This window comes from Notamacropus eugenii, chromosome 4 (genome assembly GCF_028372415.1).
Source record: "Notamacropus eugenii isolate mMacEug1 chromosome 4, mMacEug1.pri_v2, whole genome shotgun sequence".
In the NCBI taxonomy this organism is placed as follows: Eukaryota; Metazoa; Chordata; class Mammalia; order Diprotodontia; family Macropodidae; genus Notamacropus; species Notamacropus eugenii.
In genome coordinates, this window is record NC_092875.1 from 229,991,764 (window position 1) to 230,011,522 (window position 19,759).

Consider the following 19,759-nt stretch of genomic DNA (forward strand, 5'->3'; position numbering starts at 1 on the left):
TTTTTTTATTTTCAACTGGTAAAAATTTTGTTTTAATCACCCCACCCCACCCATTGGAAAAAAATGTTTTGACTATGTTATAAGCAAATACGATTAGTCGAATAAAACAAAGTCCCACATTGGTCATATCCACAGAAAAATATCTCAGTCTGCACTTTGATAACTTCATCCTTTGGAATTGTGGTTGAGCATTGCATTGATCAAAGTACTTAAGTCTTTCAAAGTTTTTTGATTTTTATAATGTTTTTGTAATTGTATAAGCTATTCTCCTGGTTTTTATCACTTCACTCAGCATCAGTCGTATAAATCTTTCCAGGTTTCTATGAAACAATCCCTTTCATTGCTTTTATCTAGTTCTTTTACTCTTTCTGTCCCTTCCCACCATGCTTCTTTTGAGAGACTGTAGCAATTAGTGTGTTCTCACAAGCTTCTTACTCCAAACACTCCTTCTCTCAACTTTGGGCTTGCCCCCTAAGCCTGGAATTTCTCTCCTACCTCGGCTCCTTCTCTTGCTACCCTCAGTTTCTTTCAAGTTGCAACCAAAATCTCAGCATTCTACAAGAAGCTTTTCCAAATCTCGCTTAATGCCATTGCCTTCCCTCTGAAATTATCTCCAGTATATTCTGTGTATCTCTTTTTTGTACACAGTTGTTTGCATTGTCTTCCATGTTAGACTGCGGACTCCTTTCTATATCACCAGTGCTTAGCAAGATAAACACTCCAGAGCTCTGTTCTGATCCCTCTTCTTTCTCTCAGCACATTTTCGCTTGGTGATCTCATCACCTCCCATGAGTTTCTTTATCTGTATGTAGAAGACTGTCCCCATCTATGTATTTGAACATCACCTCTCTTCTGAGTTCTACCAAATGTCTGTGAGAAATTTTGAACTGAATATTCCAGAAACATCTCATACTCAACATATTCAAATCAGAACTCATTAACTTTCTCATGAAACCCATCCTTCTTCAAAATTTTCTTATTTCTGTTGAGGGCTCTCTTATACTCCCAGTCGCTTGGGTTCATTACCTTTGTGTCATCTTTGATTCCTCACTTACCCTACCCTCGGTTATCAAGTCTTTCTGTTTCAGTTTCCACAACATTCTTTAGGTATCTTTCGTGAAAGATATGCCATCTCCCATTGCTTCTCATTGACTCCATTCCTGGAATGCTCTCCTTCCTCACTTCTACCTCTCAGGATCTCCACTTTCCTTTAAAATTCATCTCAAGCTCAGGCTTTTCCTGGTTCCCCTAACTGTTCATGCCTTCCTCTGACCTTGTTTCCTTTATATTCACTTGATATGTAAACATATATGCATGTTGTCACTCCCCTACCCCTTCAGAATTTAATCTTCTTGAGGGTAGAGACTGTCTTGTTTTGTCTTTGTGTCCTCTGTCAGTCAGGAAGCATTTATTAAGTGTGTACTGTGTACCAGGTACTGTGCCAAACACTAAGGATGCAAAGAAAGGCAGAAGACCATTTCTGCTCTCAAGGAATTCACAGTAATGGGGAAGACCACATGCAAATGATTTCATATCCTCTCCTGTTGCACCACTTTGCACTGCTTCATTGTGCATTGCATACTTTTCCTTGCTCCCTTCCCCCAATTTTCACTTTCCTTTCATATGTTGTCTTCCTCCGTTGCATTGTAAGTTGTACAAGGGAAAGGGCTTTCTTTCTTTTTTGTATTTGTATCCTCAGCCCTTAGCACAGTGACTGGCATATACAGATAGTCACTTAATAAGTATTTATTGACTGACTGAGATTAATACAGGAGAAACTGTCCAAAATGTCCAAAAAATGTCCAAAATCTGTGAGGAACAACAAAGAGGCCAGTGCCCCTGTATGGAGAGCAATGGGGTGGGGATGTATAAAAAGACTGGAAAGGCAGGAGGAGGGCCAGTTGTGAAGAACTTTGAAACCATCTGCAAAAGAGAAGATGATGACAATGTTAGAGCAGAGAAAATGGCATATATGAGACATGTTATGAAAGTGGAAGCAATAGGACTTGACCACTGATTGGATGGGGGAGGGGTGGTAGGAGAGTGAGAAGTTGAGGATGACACCTAGATTGCCAGCCTGGGAGGAGGATGGGGCCCTCAGCAGTAATAGGGAAATTTGGGAGAGAGGAAAAGTTTCTTGGGGGAGGGGTTGCTTGTTTTTTGTGGGGGTGAGGGTGGTGGTGTTGGTGGAATAAATCAATTTTAGAGATGTTGAGTTCAGTATGTCCCTAGGACATCCAATTTGAAATGTCTAATAAGCAGTTGGAAGTGTGATTCTGGAGACAGCAGAGAGTTTAAAGTTGGACAAATACATCTGAGAATCATTAGCATAAAGATGATGATAATAGAATTTTTGGGAGTTGATGAGATTACTAAGTGAAGTAGTGTAAAAGTAGGAATAGAAGAAGCCCAGGACAGCACCCTGTGGGATACCAGTGGTGAGGGGGCATGTTCTGGATGCAGATCCAGCAAAGGTGATTAAGATGGAACAACCAGATAAGAGGAGAACCAGGATAGGGTAGAAACCTAGAGAGAAGAAAATACCAAGAAGAGGGTAATCAATGCTGTCAAAGGCTGCACAGAGTCAAGAAGGACATTGAGAAAAGGACATTAGATTTGGCAATTAAGAGATCATTGGTAACTCGGGGGAGAACATTTCCAGTTAGACGATGAGGTTGGAAGCCAGATTGTAGAGAGTTACATTTGTCCTTTGTTGCCAAAGAAGACCACACCATCAAAGAAATGATGACATGACTTGTACTTTGTTTTGAGTGAGGGAAGGCTGTGCAGGTCGCCAGCCTCATTTCTCCTCCAGAGCCATCTGAATCCAGTGATATTCATCAGGATGACTGGAGATGACCCAGGATGCACTAGGAAATCTTGGCCTCTTTAGGCCAAGGTCTTTTTAGGTACTCACTTAGGGTGAGGTAACACCCATTCAGTGAATAGGCTTCTTTAAGAAGTAGGGCATGGCTCCTTTAATAAGGTGTAGAAAAAAAACAGACTGGGAGGAAAACAGCAACAGTTACTGTTGATAATCACTCTTAAGTCAGAATGATCCAGAAGATCCAAGGCAGGGGCCTAGTGTCATCCAGTGTATGAGCTTCAGAGTGCAGTAGGTTTAAGGTTTTGAGAAGGGAAGGGAAGGAAAATAAAGGAATCTAGCCAGTAAAACCCAAGTTAACTGGGCATCTTCTGGCCATCCAGATTTACCTTCCTTTGGAGAGGAGAAGGAAGGAGAGGGGGAGACAGACAGGAGAGGAGGAGCTGAGTTACCCAGCTAGCTGGGTCCCCATTCAGCTAGCTTCGTCTACTCACAGGATTGTTGTGTTCGTCCTTTGTTGCAGAAGAAGACCATGAGTGAAAGAAAGTGAAGACAGTGATTATAAACAGCCTTCTCAAGGGGTTTAGCCACAAAAGGGAGAAAAGATATGAGATGATAGTTAGGAGGTATAAGAAAGTTAGGGGTATATAGATAAAGTGAGAGGTTTTGAAGATGGAGGAGACATGGACATATTTGTAGACATTAGGGAAACATCCAGTAGATAAGAGTATTTGAAAACAAGTGAGAGCAAAGATGACAAAGGAGGTGGAATAGGATCACTGGTGAATGTGAAAGAAGTGCCTCCTCTTTGTGGGAGATGGGAGTGAAGGAAGAGAAAGTGTCAGAAGGCATCTGGTGATATGACATGAGGAAGAGGGGAGAAGAGAGAGTTCTTGGATAATGGCCTCAAGTTTTTTTCAGTAAAATACAAGGCATGGTTCTCAGCTAAGAAAGTGGGAGGAGGGGACCAATGGGAGGTTTGAAGGGGGATGAAAAGTTTTGAATAAGGGCCTGTGATGAGTGGGATAGTAAGTTGATTAGGTAGTTTTAAAAGGATTGGCTTGCCATATTGAGGGCCCAGATAAGATGATGTAACACAGATTTGTAGTGGATCCACTCCACATGAGTTTATGGTTTTGTTTTGTTTTTTTCAGTTTCATGCTGCAGCTTATGTAGAAACACAGGCAACAGAGGGTAGAAATATTTAAAGGCTGAGACTTGGTAGGGCAAAATCACCAAAACAATAAGGGATCAAAGAACTTGAGGAGAGGACAATGTAGAGCTGAACTGGTTCAGAGTGGGGAAAGGGGGAAATATTGTAGCTAGTGCAGGGGTGATGATCTGTGAAATAATTGAGAGGATTGGAGATCATGGTGAGGATGAAGAACAGGGTTGGGAGTTGCCTCGTAGAATGACAACACATAGTGATCAGATAAGGAAATTTTGGAGTTCATGAACATGGAAGTTTGTAGATATTTGTGGATAATGACAAGATGAAAGGTATGACCATCTTTTTGTGGGGCTGAGACTTGGTGCTGGAGTACTCATGAGAACTTGTGAAGTTAGAGTATTTACAGGAGTATTAGTATTTTTTTTGGAGTCCCCTGGTATGAGGGTAGGAGGTGGGGAGGAGAGAAAGACTGAGCCAAGTACTGAACTCATTGAGGAAAGAAGGGAAGTGTCCTGGAGCTGGGCATCAGCTATCAGAATTTTGATTCAGTGATTAGCTAGCAAGTAGCAGAGACAGGATTCAAACCCCAGGTCTCCGAATCCAAATACAGTGCTCTGTCTGCTGATTGCAAATAAGAATACTTCCTGATTCGTAGTTTATCTGCTACTGCTGCAAGCTTAACATATATGAACAGCTCTATTTTGCAGCTGTTGGTCTCACAATTTACTAACTCATACTATTTCAGTGTACCATTCAAGTATTTTTGTCTGCCAGCCTTTCTGTTTGCCTCATCCTACTTTTAAAAACTTTGATATTCTGGTATCCTACCTATTACTAACTTGTAACCTTTTCAGTTGAAGTAAATTAAAAGCATGGCTTTGATGTCTGCAGGGTGACTATACCAGAACCTCATCATTAACTGTTGTACTACATTATTAACTATGTCCTGTGAAGTTTATGGTATTAAGATGTGTGGGCTGAGATGCTTAAATTTTAAATGTCAGCGCTTAATTTTTTCATTTAATTTTACACGTTTCCAGTATGGCCACATAATATAGTTATTCTTTCATATCAGTGGTCATTAATTTTCAAGTGATAAAAGTAAAATCTCTGAAAATAGTTATAAATAACAACAGAAATAGCTATATTAGTAAAATAATTTTTTCCATCCTTTATTAAGAGTCATTAGTCCATTTACAGGGCTTTTGTCTGGCTTTCCAATTATCTGTATCTTCTGATGTATAATAAAAGGTATTATTTCATATGACATATCATTGTATACTGCAGTGATAAAAAACAAAAAAAAAACCCTGTGGGTATCTTCTTTGGAATTTCTGGATGAGACCTTTTCTAAAGTAAATGCTAAAGGCATTACATATGCTGAGCTGGGACACATAGGCTCAACAGAAATTGATTAATTTATTAACTGCCCAATCCTATATCTCCTTAACATAGGTTAAATGATACAAATTGTAATCTATCCTCGCCTACTCGTTCTTTGAGACTTTTGTCCACTTCTTATAAATCTTTCTCACAGGACTTCCATTCATTGTCTTAGTGTCATCCTTGAGATCACTTGGCATTGTTTGAATGCCGGTGTAACATAATATGTCTGTCATTTAGCAGAGTCTCAGCCCAGCTTCATTGGATCAACAGGAGAAGGCTCATTACTTCACATACTCTATATCCTAGCAAAATCAGCCTTTTTGCTGTTGCCTGCATATGCAGACAAAACAGACTGTCCCCTCGTGCCTGAAATGTGCTTCTTCTCACCTCTGCCTTACAGAAACCTAAGATTTCTTCAAAGCTCAGCTCACGTGCTGAGAAATTTGTTCTGATCCCTTTAGTTTCTACTGCTTTCCCCAAAAATTACTTGTTAAATATTTCATACATGCATACATGTTTCTCACTAGTAGAATGTAAATTCCTTAAGGTCAGGTTCTACTTGCTTTTTGTCTTTGTATACCCAACATCCAGTAGTGTTTAATGTGTAGTGGGTACTCAATAAATAAATGTTTGTCACAATAAAAGAATTACTGAATCAAATGCTTTTTTTTTTTATAAGCAACAAATAGTTTGCAGAGTGTGATTTCATAGTCCCTATACCTTTCAGTCAATTGTGTGAGTGTAAAGATTTGGTCTTGTAGAATATCATTTATACCATTCTCAAAGCTTCAATGAGGATATCCTTTGCATATGTAGATTATTCTCATAAATATTTTAAAGAGTTTAGAAAATAGGGGATATGGGCCAGTAATTATTAGTAACTTTCTTAATTTGCTTTTTTTTTTAGTAATAGATCTAATATTTTTTTTCAATCCTTTAGTTATCTCCCCTTTTGCCAATATTTTAGGATAGACCCCCTCAAAGAATATATGAAAAATATTTATGACATCACTTTTGTAGCAGCAAAAACTAAAGTCATGATGAGTTGTCCATTGTCAACCAGATGGAACTGACCTCTAACGTGTGGGTGGCCAGGGCTGAATAAAGTATGCTAGAGACAGCAGAGTTAGGATTTGAACAGAAGTTTGATTTCAAAGTGAGGGAAACAACATGCAAGCAAGGACACATGTGCCAGAGCACTGCCCCTAGTGTGGAAAAGCAGGAGAGAGCAGCCTGTTTTAGCGTGGGGAGATTGAAGTATTTATACCAATGGCTGCAGTGAGCTGTATGTAGCCTTGAAAATGAGGGCTAACAGCAACAATGCGACAAGTAGCAGGGTTTCATGACCATCTGAGATCATCTAGAGGATGAGTTTTTATGCCATGCTGAGGCCACAACTTGCTTGTTGGGCCTTAGCTCTGGAAGACAGTGTGACCCCTAATACTTGACACTATCATGTAGGAGATGATGGGGGAAGGTGTCTGAGTGCTGTGAGATGAAGAAGAAAAAAAGAAAAGCGAGTTCTTGGAAGATACTTTCGTTGTTTCTTTGAAATATGAGGCAAGGTAGGGAAGCGAGGAGCTATGGGAGACTGGAGTATGAATGAAAAGCTTTGGAAAAGGTGCCGTTGTGAGTGTGATAGTGAGTTGATTAAAGATGTGTGAAAGGATTGATTTGCTATCGTGATGGTCTAGTTGAGATTATGTAATACAGTTGCAAATTGTAGTGAGCAGAGCTTCATGATTTTCCCCAGATCCATTCAACATCAAATAAATGCAAGTTGTCTTAAGGCTGAAACTTGACTGGACAGGACCAGTGATAGGATAAGGAGGCAAAGAATTCAAGAGAAGAGATTACAGAGCTCAATTCATCAGTGGATCAAAATGTCAAAAGAAAAGTGTTGCCACTTCAGAAAGGATGGCTTGAGAAAGAATTAGAGGATAGAGCGATTGGAGTTTATGATAAGAATGAAGACTAGATTAGGGGTTATAAGCCAGAGTGTAAAATGGAATAACAGAGGATGATCAGATAAAGGAATTTCAGAGTTCCATGAGCATAAAAGTGGATCATCCTGTTTCCTAGTTCTACTTGCTTCATGTTTCAGTTTGTAGAAGTCTTTCTAAGTTTCGTTGAATTCTTCAGATTTGTTGTTTCATACAGAACAGTAATATTCCATTACATTCATATGTAATTTGATCAGCTTTACCTCAATAAATAGAAACCGACTTTACCTCCATTTTTTTTGCTAGTACAGAAAGTGCCATTACACATATTTTCTCTCACTCTCTTTGACCTTGCTGGGAGAGATACGTACATATATTCATATATACATGTATGTATGTGTATATGTATATGTGAATAGGTATGTATATATGTATAGGTACATTGATACATGTATATATGCCTAGTAGTAGTATTTCTAGATTAAACAATATGCACAGTTTAGTTTCTTTTCCAGTTTAATTCCAAATTATTTTTGGAGCAATTGAACTAATTTAGTTTTACCAGCAGTGTTTGTATTGTATTACCCACCCATCACTTCTACTGCTAGTCACTCAGAATAGCAGCTGTCCCAGAGAATCTTTATACAAAAAAGTACAGAATAACAAGCCTTGACTCTGCAAAGTCTACAAGGGATTCAGTGTGCAGTACGACTCTGAGGACCACCAGTCTTTATCTGGCTTCTCTCTGTGTTCTCTGACTCCTTGTGAACAATCTCAGATGACTCTTAGTTCCATGACTTCAGGCTGGGGTAATCCCGGGAAAGTGACTCATGGTATCCTGAGGCAGGGCTGGATTCTGATGCAGGGTTTCATCTGCATAATTAAACCTTTGGGAACTGATGAAGTCACTAAGTGAGAGCAGAGGGAGAGAGAAAAAAAGAGCAGCCAGTACAGAGCCTTAGGATACACCCACTATTAGAGGCCATGCCATCACAGAGACTGAAATGGAATCATCAAATAGGTAGGAGGACCTGAATGGAGTAGGTTGCTTTTTTTGTTCTCTCTTGAGGTACTACAAGGTGGACAGGTGAACTTCATCTGTTGTTGATGTCTCATCTTGGGAACTGTAGTTCCTATTCCTCCATATCCAGCTCTCTTGGAATCCACTGATTTAATTGGCATTTCTGACTTTTTCTTCCTGACAAATGGGGGGAGGGGGTCAAGGTATTATGTCCTGGGTCTCCCATTACTGTACAAATAATAATTGAGGAAAATGTACCAAATAACCTAGCAGAGATTAGTTTCTCCCAGTCTCCTTCTTCATGTTTGGCTCAGCCCCTTAAATAGTTGTTTTAACAAATAGGCATTGTCAGCATCTTGAGTCATCATTGTTAATAGACAGTACTATATAAGTCAACAACCATTTGGAGTTTGGTGATGATATAATTTATACAAAACTAATCTTAATTTTTTATATACTGTCTTTACATTCACTTTGGCAGAATTTGAAAATTCTTTTCAAATTGTTTCTAGTTGCTCAACCAAGAAGGAAGCTGTGCTGGCAGTCCAACTTTTTTAGAACTTCCACTTTGCCTTTTTCAAAGGGGTCTGAGGGAGAGCCATATAATTTTAGACATTGAAGGGACCTTGGAGATCATCTAGTCCAATTCTCTTATTTTAGAGCTAAAGCAACTGAGACTTGTAGAGGGAAAGTGATTTCCTCAAGGTTACAAACTTAGTTGAGGGCAAGTCTAACACTAGAACATGTCTGCTGACTCCAGGAAAGTGGCTTCTCACCCCCTTCACTACCATGCTTCCTTCCTTCTTTAAAGGTTTCTCAGAACAACAAACTTTTATGTAACCTGCTTATAGATAAGAATAGTTAATAAATTTCTCTGAGGTTTTTTTTTTAATAGAGTTGTACTAAAGAACTTTTCTTCAGAATTCAAAAAAACCAAATTATCTGTCTATCTCCACTCCTTTCCACCCTCTCAGCCTCTGTCCTTTTGTCTTTTTGCCAATAATAGGTAGGAAGACAGCTGTTAAATACTCATTATAAGGATGAAAGCAAACTGAAAAAGCATTTACTTTAAATATTAAATTTTACATATATAATACGTATGTACCACATACACATATGGATGTATGCATGGATGGATGTATGTATATGTACGTATTAGGCATTTTAAAGTTGGTAAAAAATGGAGCCAAATCTGTAAAAGCATTTAGGACATGTTAACATATTCATCCTACTACCACTTCACTAATGATTTATTTCAGTTTTATTCAATTAAAGGCAAATTTTCAGTCTGATTAGCAGTCTTGGAGCTGCTCTACAGGCTTGATTAAAACTTTGCCTAAATCCTGAATCTAGAATGAAATTTTCTACTCCAGCCTAAGGATAAAACCAACCTTAAGTTAATTGTGCCTATGCCTGAAACTTGCCTATTTGAAACATGTGGCCATAAACAAAACCCCACTGCTCACCTGGTGGCAATGCACCTTCATTGCAGACTGACCAGCCACCTGAGAGGAAATACATTTTTAAATGTGGAACTTCCAAGTTGATACATACTAAAAGAATGTTCAGCAGAAAAAGATTCTTTTTCATATCCATTTATAAACTAAGGGGGAATAAAGAGATACTTTGCCCTTAGCATCAATAAATTTAACAATTTTTAACGTCACTGTTGAACATCTTTGGGATTATTTTGTTGGAGGAGGGAGGAGGAAGGAGAGAGGCAGTGTGGATGGTGGAAAGCATACTGGATCTGCAAGCAGAGAAAGTAATTTTATGTCCTGGCTCCTCTACCGTATGATATTGAAAAAATCATGTAATCTCTGTAGGCTTCATTTTTCCTTATTTGTAAGATATAGCCGTTGGATTAGTTGACTGAAGCTGTAGGAATAACATCTACCCCCGTACAAAGGAGGCTAGCTTTTCTCATTGAGACTTTTTTGGTCTTTATTGAGAGCAATAATTTATTGAGACTTATTTGGTCCAGAGGACTGGGGTTGGAACCATAAATGTAACCAACATGGCTAACAATAAGCAGGGAAGCTGTTCCAAACTGAATCAGTGTTATATCTTTGATAAATATCTTTTTTCATGCAATACCTAGATAAGCTTCCATTAGCTAACAGTTGGATAGACTGTGGGTATTGCATTATGTTTAGCTCCCAAACTTGCACCACTGGGTCAGCCCATGTCAGGCCTGACCTACAACAATTTTAAGGTACCTTCCAGCCTGATACCTGTTACCCTTTGACTGTGAGATCAGATCATGTACAGTTATTCTTTGAAAATAATTTCAACCATACCCCCACTCAGCATGTTTTTAATGACCATCCATACCCAGAAGGGGCATTATTCTAATACTGCTGTCTAGCTCTTCCTCCTTGAAATTCATGTGACCTACACTGTATCTGGGATAAAGATTTCACTTGTGGTGTTTGATTTGTTAAACATAGTCCAAAGAGTGTGGAAGGTCACTGCTCAAGCCTTCTTTGTTTGAATTTTGTGGTTTACACAGCCTCTTTTTTCCCTCTGTTCTGTGACTAGATTCTTTGTACTAGAGCTTGTTTGAATCTAATGATTTCAGATTCCAGTAGGTTTTAGGTAAGGCTAGTTTATATTAAACAGCTAATTCTTAAAGACACATTAACTAGAAATTAGACATTAAAGCCTATATCACTGCCATTTACCTCACTTTTCAAGTGAAGATGTGTGCAAAAAAATTTTTTTATTGAGTTAAGGAAAGCTACTGATATCTTACTAGTGTAAGAAATATAACTGACAATTGACAATTTCCAGTGGTATTGTGGAGGCAATGTTTCAAGCTTCGTAGTACAATTAATGGTGCATGCAGTCTTTACAGCTGAGTTGGGAATTTGCCTCCCGGTTTATGATATGCTGAAGCAGCTACCTTTTAGCTTTTTGTACTGGACTCATAAGGCAGCCTGACTTAATGGATAGAAGAATGGATTTGGCATTAGGAAGACCTTGGTTCCAGTCAGATGTTTGACAGTTATGTAGCCATGGGCAGTCATTCAGTGTCTGTAAGCATCAGATCACCCTCTGTGACTACAACTTATAAATAGTTTGTGATCTTTATCGGTGGAGGGAATTCCCACAGTGACAAAATCAAAAATCCTTGGCGTATTAATGTACTAAACTAAAGTTTTGAATTCTTTGCTGATTTTACTTTTTTTTTTTGGTCATGGTTGCTAAGGTAATAAAGATATTTTATACTGCAATTTGTCATGATTTAACATTAGGGGAAAATGGCCCAGTTATAATTCTTACTTTTCCCTCCATACCTTATTCTAGGAGGAAACAGTACACAAGTCAGCAAGCAGCAGCAGCATATCTCCCTCTTTTCTGGAAGATCCCATACTAGAGGCTATGCCAAGCAAAAAGAGTAAGTAGTAGTAGTCAGATAGAATTCTATGTCACCATTATTGTCATCATCGTCATCATTGCTGAAACTTATATCATGCTTTAAGGTTTGCAAAGTGCTTTGCTTATGTTATCTCTTTTGATGCTCATAACAACCCTGTGAGACATGTTCTGTTATTATCCTGATTTTCAGATGAGGAAACTAAAGCAAACAGTAGTTAAATGAGTTGCCCATGGTCACATAGCTAGTAAGTGTCTGAAGACAAATTTGACCTTAGGTCTTCTTCACTCAAAGGCCAATACCCTATCTACTATGACACTGGCTTGTCTCGAATAAATTGGAACAGCTGCATAATAAATTGTATTTAATGCTTCATCAGAATATCTCAGAATATCCTGTAGCCATTTGGAGGTGTCAAGAAGTGACATTGGAATTTTACCAGGCAGAATTAGGTGATTATTCTTTTCTTAAAGCTGCTAAGAAAGTTATCAGGTCTGCTATTAGACTATTAGTCTCTTAATTACTAATCTATGTCCTCTTGGTCTTACTATTTGGCAGCTAGGTAGTATAATGGATGGGGCACCAGGCCTGAAATCAGGAAGACCTAAACTGAAATTCATTTTTCCAAATCCAAATTACTAATGGTGTGCCTCTGGGCAGATTACTTGAACTCTGTTTGCTTTAGTTTTCTCAACTGTAAGATGGGGATAATAACAACCCCCAGGATTGTTGTGAGCATCAAATGAACTAATAATTGTGAAGTGTTTAACACAGTATCTGGCAAATAGCAGGCACTATACAAATTTTAGCTAGTGTTATTATTGTTGATGTAGTTCTTGCATTGCCTGCTATCACTTAAAGTAAATGATTTATCTTTTCATCCTGTTACATATTTTCATTTCTGACAAATCAGGCAGATCTGTATTAGCAGATAAATCTTTATAACTAGTTATCAGGAAGACTCCTGCATGTCTTGTGTATCTTTGTCTGATCTGAAGCCCAACATCTTATTTACACACACTTAGAGACACCAGAAATATTCTCCTAATTATCGTAGCACGCAAGAAGTTATGAAACAACTAAATTTCCTAAAGTGATTTTTAAACGCTTCACGGTGACCTGTTTGTCTCTATGGTTATGTTTTCCATGGTACTCAAATTTCCTGTCCATATTTTGAACATGAGAATTCAGTTTTTATATTTCCTGATTGTTTCAGTGTGGGTTTATATAAGGTTTAGGAGAATTGGAACTTTCCTATTTCAATGGATCTCTGGTTTCATTTATATGAAAACCCCCTTCAAATCAGATCATAACTCATCTACACTTTGTTACCAGAATGACAACTGTTCATGTCCTATCATGAATCCTTTACAAAGGTTCAACCCATCTCTTGATTTTTCCAGGATATCATTGGATCACGAACACTGTGCATCAGTTAACCAGTTACATTCACCATACAGAATATCCAGAAAATATTAGCGTAATTTTAAATTACTAAAGTCCAAAAAAGAAGCCTTCACAAACTTAGAACTCCACTAAAACTTTTTGCATTTTGTGTAACTGACAGCCTCCTTCTCTAGTCATGCATCTGTCAGTCACCACTTTTCTTGTCCAGGTTGTAGCCTATTTACCCCCACTATTTCCCTCTGAATTGCCCTGGTCTGTAATGGAAAGGTACATATCTTTTTTAAAAAATCCTTTCAGTATTGTATGTTTCTTTATCATTTCTCTCTCAGGGGAAGTGGAGAGAAATTATAAAGGAAAAGGTATTTACACACACATGTAACATTTTATTTGATTTTATTATGACCCCATTAGGAGGCTGGAGCAAAAGATGAAGTTATTTTGATTAGTTATATTATTATATATCAGAAAGGTAACTTGAATTCCCATTAATATTGCCCTAAATGTTTTATATGTGTGTGTGAGTGAACGTGTGTGTGTATAATTTTCCATTTAACTTAAAAAGAGCTATAACAGTAATAGTCAGCATTTATACAACACCTTAAGGTTTGTAAAGCATTTTACATCTTATTGGGTCCTCAATCTACTCTATGATGTAGAAGCTATTATTTTCCCCATTTTACAGATGAGAAAATTGAGGCTAAGAGAGGTTTAAGTGATTCGCCTAGGGTCACAGATCTAAGTAAGACAGGAAAACTCAGGTCTCCTTGACAGTCCACACACCCATCACTGCACTACCTAGCTGCCTTTCGTAATAAATGGAAGCATTTTTTGATGTCTTTAGTGGTAATTAATTTCCAAAGGGAAAGAGTCAAATCAGATCATAAATGCTCTAATTGAAAATACCTTTAAAGCTTTGTTCTTTTTTATTTCTTTTCTTTCATGGTTCTTTCAGTGGAATAATCCAATCAGTGAATCAGCATATTTGACTCTGTTTTGATTTTTACAGTTTTCATCAAATCATTCCTTCAAGGTTTACTTTGCAGAAAGTGGAAAGAAGTACTAAATAAAAGTTAAATATGATTTTTAGGTTCTTTTGTTTTCAAAAAAAATAATGCACAGTTATTTTGACCCTGAAACACCAGTTTTTCGTTTAAATTAAATTGTATTAGAGGTCCAGATTTGGAGTCATGAGACCATTGTTCATATACAAGCTCAGATAATTACTCTGGTTGAGTCATTTCACCACTCTCAGTCTGCTTTCTCTGATTCCTGTAAAGTAAGTGTGAAGTTCACAAGCTGTCTATAAAGATTACTTAGTAGTTTCTATTTCTCAGTCTGGTTTTGGGGTAGGTGGAGATGAATTTCATAAACCTTAAATGGCTATATGAAAATGAGCTGGCATCAAAACCCTTGTTAAGGAGAACCGTGATTCAGTCATCAGAATGTAGGGAGAAGAGCTTAGAATTCCAGGTCCATGATTTTGTGCCTCAGTTTCTCCACTTCAGAGGTGGAGGGACTAGTCTCCAGCGCCTGTCTATTCATCATTAGTTTTGGGTAATGAAGTCGCCATGTCACTGTTGTCATTGATTTTGACATTCAGACTTAGAGAGAATGGTGTTTTCTGTCATTCACGTATCATGCACCTTTCTTGAAAGTTTTCCTTTACTCTAGTAATATCTCTGCCAAGTTCATTTATGCAAGTTTTTATTTATTTTCACATATTCTCAAAAAAAAACCTCAAATAAGGAGCACATTTATGTGCCTCTCTCACACCCTATTTTCGAATATCATGCCAATCACTGGCTGTATAAGGAACATTTCTGTTAGAAAACAACTAAAATAGAATGTTTTTAGGGGTCAGGCAGGAGTTGGTGGTGGTGAGAAAGCTAACTAATTGTGGTTAAATCTTTAGTGCCTCCAAAGTTCTTGCCCATATCATCAACACCCCAGCCAGAGAGAAGACAGCCACCCCAGAGACGACATTCCATTGAAAAGGAAACCCCCACCAACGTTAGACAGTTCCTGCCACCATCTAGACAGAGTTCCAGATCACTGGTAAGTAATTAATTAAGAGACTGGGTCATAGCTTCTTTTCAGGGGGAAGAAACAAATCCAAAGGTTTACATTTAAACTTTTTTTTAATGTAAAAGAAATAAAAGTAACATAGTAAAGGATCACTATTCTCTGCAAACTAAATTAAAAGTTTTCAGTGAGTTTTTTCATTAGGAGACATAGACATTTGTATTAAAGAAATATTTTATGTTCCCTGTGTTAATTCACTGATAACCGACTTTAAAAACTTCAAAGATTCTGTAGCAAATTCCAGTTGTATATTATTGAGTTCACTGATGCAGCATATTTTAACATTAAATTTATTGGAAAAGAAAAATGTTTGACATGTTAATTCCCATTTTACTTTTTTCCCCACTTCACTGGGTGAAATAGAGAATTGGAGGAAAAAAAACAACAACTGGTGCTGTTTGGAAGAAGTTACCAAATTTCCCCAAGAGACTGGCAGGCCCAGTGTATGGTTTCTTCTTTCTTGGGTTCGCAGGACATAGAGTCCACTAGCCCCCTGCCAACAAGAATTCAGCAGTTCCACTGGCCAGAAAAAGTCTGAAAAGCTTCTTGTTTAGTCTCTCCTGGCATAAGAAAGGTTTCCAGTATGTCACAAGGCTTAAATCAGTCATTCTTCCCGCTTTGTTGTAATGCTTGCAAGTCAGTCTAGAAGAGGCATACTTAATTCAGAAATGAAGAAATGAAGGAGATCTAGAGTTTGTTTTTTTGGTTCATTAAAATTTGATGATTTTTTTCTCAAGGAATACAAATGAGACTAAGATAGACTCTTCAAGACTATGATCCCCTTCATATAGGAAGAGAGAAAAGTATAAATAAGGAAGGGAACACTTACTGACCCAGAATACTCACATAAATCCTGAAGTTTGTTCAATGCGTCTCTTTTCCCCAGGAATACAATTGGGGAAAGCATTATTATGAAAATCAAAGTTGCAGATTTTGAAAATCTCATCCTTTTGAGATTATAATTTGTGTGAAATCTGATAGAGCTCTTATTGTCTTTAAATAGCCTTTTTGGGTTCCTGATAGGATTTCATTTCTGTGTGATGAAGAAAAGATCCATGGATACCACATATAAGAAGAATTATTTTAACCTGTGTATATGGGAACCCTTCCTCTTTAGCAAAGTAATAGGTACATAGTGAATAGTCATTTTCACAGCAAAATTCAGTAGGTTTGCCACTGATTAAAAGATATAATAATTTTTGGACTTTTTTTCTTTAATGTTAGTGTAAGTTTTACTCACCTTTGTATTTAGGATTATCATTCAGTGTTGTTAGCTGCCATTTGGTCTTATCTTTACAAACCTATGTAGGCAGCTAGGTGGTGCAGGGGATAGAGTGCTGGGCTTTGAGTCAAGAAGGTCTGAGTTTGAATTCTGTCTCCTACTAACTGATTCTGGGCAAGTTACTCAACTTCTCGCAGTCTCAGTCTCCTCATATGAAAATAGGGATGATAATAGTAGTACTTAGCTTATAAAATTTTTGTAAGAATCAGATAAGATTTTAGATATATATATATATCTATATATATAGATATATAGATATATCTATAGATATAGATATAAATGTTGACATATCAAGTGAGATTTTATATATAGTATATACATATATAATCTTTCAATCAAGCAGTAATCAATCAATAAACATTAAGTACCTGCACTGTGCTATATGGGCTTCACAAACTTTACAGCAATACATAAATGTTAACTCTTGTTACTATTATTGTATCACCCTGTGTATAGAACATTATGCTAGGTACCTGGAAGAAATAGGAAGTTTAAATAAGGTAAAAGCCTTTGACCTTACAGAATTTCTTGCATTCTAGCATATCTATTTATATAAAAACTCTAGCAGACTAGGCTAAAACCATACATGTAATATTAAATTAAATAGTTTAAATTGATTGCTAAAAAATTTAGGCTCATCTGGGAATGCAAATTACTAGTCAAAAGAATATGCCAAAAAAGTCTGCACAGCTTTAGGCATACCACATGTAAAGCACTTTGTCGTCCTTATGGTGCTAGATGAATGTGAGCTTCTTACTTCCTTGTGAATCTGAATTATTGGTAAGTGTACACAGTCTTACTGTGTTGATGTTTTCTTTTATGGGTAGGAAAGTAAGATGAAATCTATTAGAAAAATGGTTGTGTAGCAGTGAACTTTGTGCGAGGAAGATGTGAGTCCAAATTCCATTGCCATCACTAGCAGTGTGACCATGAGCAAGTCCCCTTTCCTTAACCTCATTTTCCTCATTGTAAATTGGACATAATAATAGCACCTACCTCACAGGGTTGTTGTGAGGAACAAATGAGATAATATGTGTGAGGCAATTTGTAAATCTGAAAGTGCTATAAAATGTTAGCTATCTTTATTATTGCTGTTTTTGATAATTTTTAAAAGTGTTATGAAATCTTGGTCTCTCAAATTTTTCTTATAATTTTTCAGGACAACATGAGTACAATGTATGCATTTCATATAAAATTTTTACTCTTTTACAAGCCCTCTTAAAATAACATAAAGCATATAAAGGTTAATATTATAGCACAAGTCTTACTTTCACAATAATGCCCTCTAGTTTATTAAGTGATTACATTTTTTAAGAGGGGTGATGATGATTAAAATATATACCCCTGTTTTGTGAAACAAGCTTCTCTTTTGTGTTTGAAGTCCTTCTACTGAGACATGTAAAGTGTTTTTGCTAATAATCTTAATTTTTATCACACTTTTTTTCCTCCCCTTTTACAGGATATCTGAAGTTTGTTTATTCATCTTTGGCCAAATGATCATAATTTTCCAGCAGAGTGAAAGAAGGCTGGTCTTTAAATTTCTTCTCTGACTTACAAAACCAAACAAGCTGGTTATTAGAATTTCTTAACCATGTATTTATTCCATCACTCATATAAAGCAGTTGGTTGCCCTTTATACTCTTAATTTCCATTTATTCTATCCCACCGTCAAAAATATTGACATAAAGGACTAAACAAGCAATTTGGAAAAAATTCCAAATGTCCAAATTTGCTGTGAGAGAGAAATTGGTCTCCAACAATTAGAAATTCAGATTTTTCTAAGTTAACACTAATAGATAAAAATACTGACACAAGAACATATATATGTGCATGTGTGTGTGTATGTATATGAGCTTACATTTTCAGGTTTTCTTTTTATTTTCATAATTTGGAATCCCTATTATGACATCATTCATGTTTTTTTGTTCCATCTTTTCTTTCGCAATTTTCTTTTTTTCCTGTCTATTGTTCAGATTCCTAGGATAACCACTTTATGGCCAAGGACACCTTTCCGACCACTTTTTTCTACCATACAAACAGCTTCTCTGCTCAGCTCTCATCCCTTTGAAGCAGCCATGTTTGGGGTAGCAGGGGCTATGTATTATCTCTGTGAGAGAGCTTTTACCAGCAGGTGGAAATCCGCAAAGGTTGGCCTCTTTCTGCCGGTTCTGGGAATTATTTTACATTTCTGCACCCTCTTTGAGAGCAAGTACTTGCTGAAAGTATTTAACAACTTAGATTGGCACTATGCTTCTGATCATTGATTTCAGTCTTTTGTAGGATTTATAGATCATTCAATTATCTCATTTGAGAGGAAAATCAACTTCGAAAGGACAACAAACTAAAAATGCAGCATCAGATTAGGGAGATGCCCTAGATGTTTTTCTCTTCACATAATCTCATTCTACAGCATGGAGAAGCCTTTCATTCTGCCCTCTCAAATTAGAAGTATATTGCTAATGCACTAACTGCTCCCCACCCGGATTGTTCCTGGTCAAGAAAATGGCATTAACACAGCCACTTGGATTGGTGTTGCTAAGCTCCTGGTGAAGAGTATACTAGTAGCTATGTAAGCCACAACCAGATCCTTTGAACAAGACATTTCCCTTCTGCACCTAGTGTGCTTTAGGCCTTCCTCCATTTGGGGGATATTCATGAATGTACTGTCACTAAAGAGTAGCACTACATCTGTGCCTGCTAGGAGAGTGATCCTTTTTCATTACCAGCCTCTCCTCAAAAAGATATGTAATGACAATCAGGGTGTCTTGTGACTTTATGAAAATCTACTTCCTTCTTGAACGGAGAGAAATGTTGGTTTTTTTTTTCTCTGTTTTCAATTGTTTGAAATATTTTCATTACTAATGTTGTTACGTATAAGATTTTCATACATGGTCTATTTTACTCTCCTTGAATCTTCAAGCTTTTAAAGCAAGGGGAAAGGTTCAAAAGCTCTCATATAAAAGAAATTAAAATTATCTTGGAACATACGCTGATTTTAACTGTAAATTTCCTATGCAAAGCAGATCCTCATTTGTAAGCAGAGTTAATCATTTACTATCACAAAGGGCTTCCATCCCACACACTGTGCTTTTTTCTCCTAAGTATTATATTTTATTAGCTGACCCAGAAGCTGATTTCTGCATCAACTCTTTATTCACTATTGTGCTGTAGAAATACATTCCCAAATGTGAGTCCCAACCAGTTCTGTTCTCTGGTAACAAGTCATTGCATACAGAGTGAGTCTCAATTCCTTTCCCTATTTTG

General features: G+C 37.2%; 1 protein-coding gene across 2 annotated transcripts in view; it reads left to right on the forward strand.

Moving 5' to 3' along the window:
• Positions 1–19,759, forward strand: part of SPIRE1 (spire type actin nucleation factor 1) — a 235,225-nt gene that overhangs the window by 206,659 nt on the left and 8,807 nt on the right. The window contains exons 10-12 of one of the 2 annotated variants that reach the window (XM_072604189.1): positions 11,655–11,745; positions 15,044–15,186; positions 18,469–18,642. In XM_072604189.1, coding sequence (XP_072460290.1) covers positions 11,655–11,745; positions 15,044–15,186; positions 18,469–18,642 — 408 coding nt within the window. The remainder of the gene's footprint in view (positions 1–11,654; positions 11,746–15,043; positions 15,187–18,468; positions 18,643–19,759) is intronic. The other variant, XM_072604188.1, reaches the window with a different exon arrangement.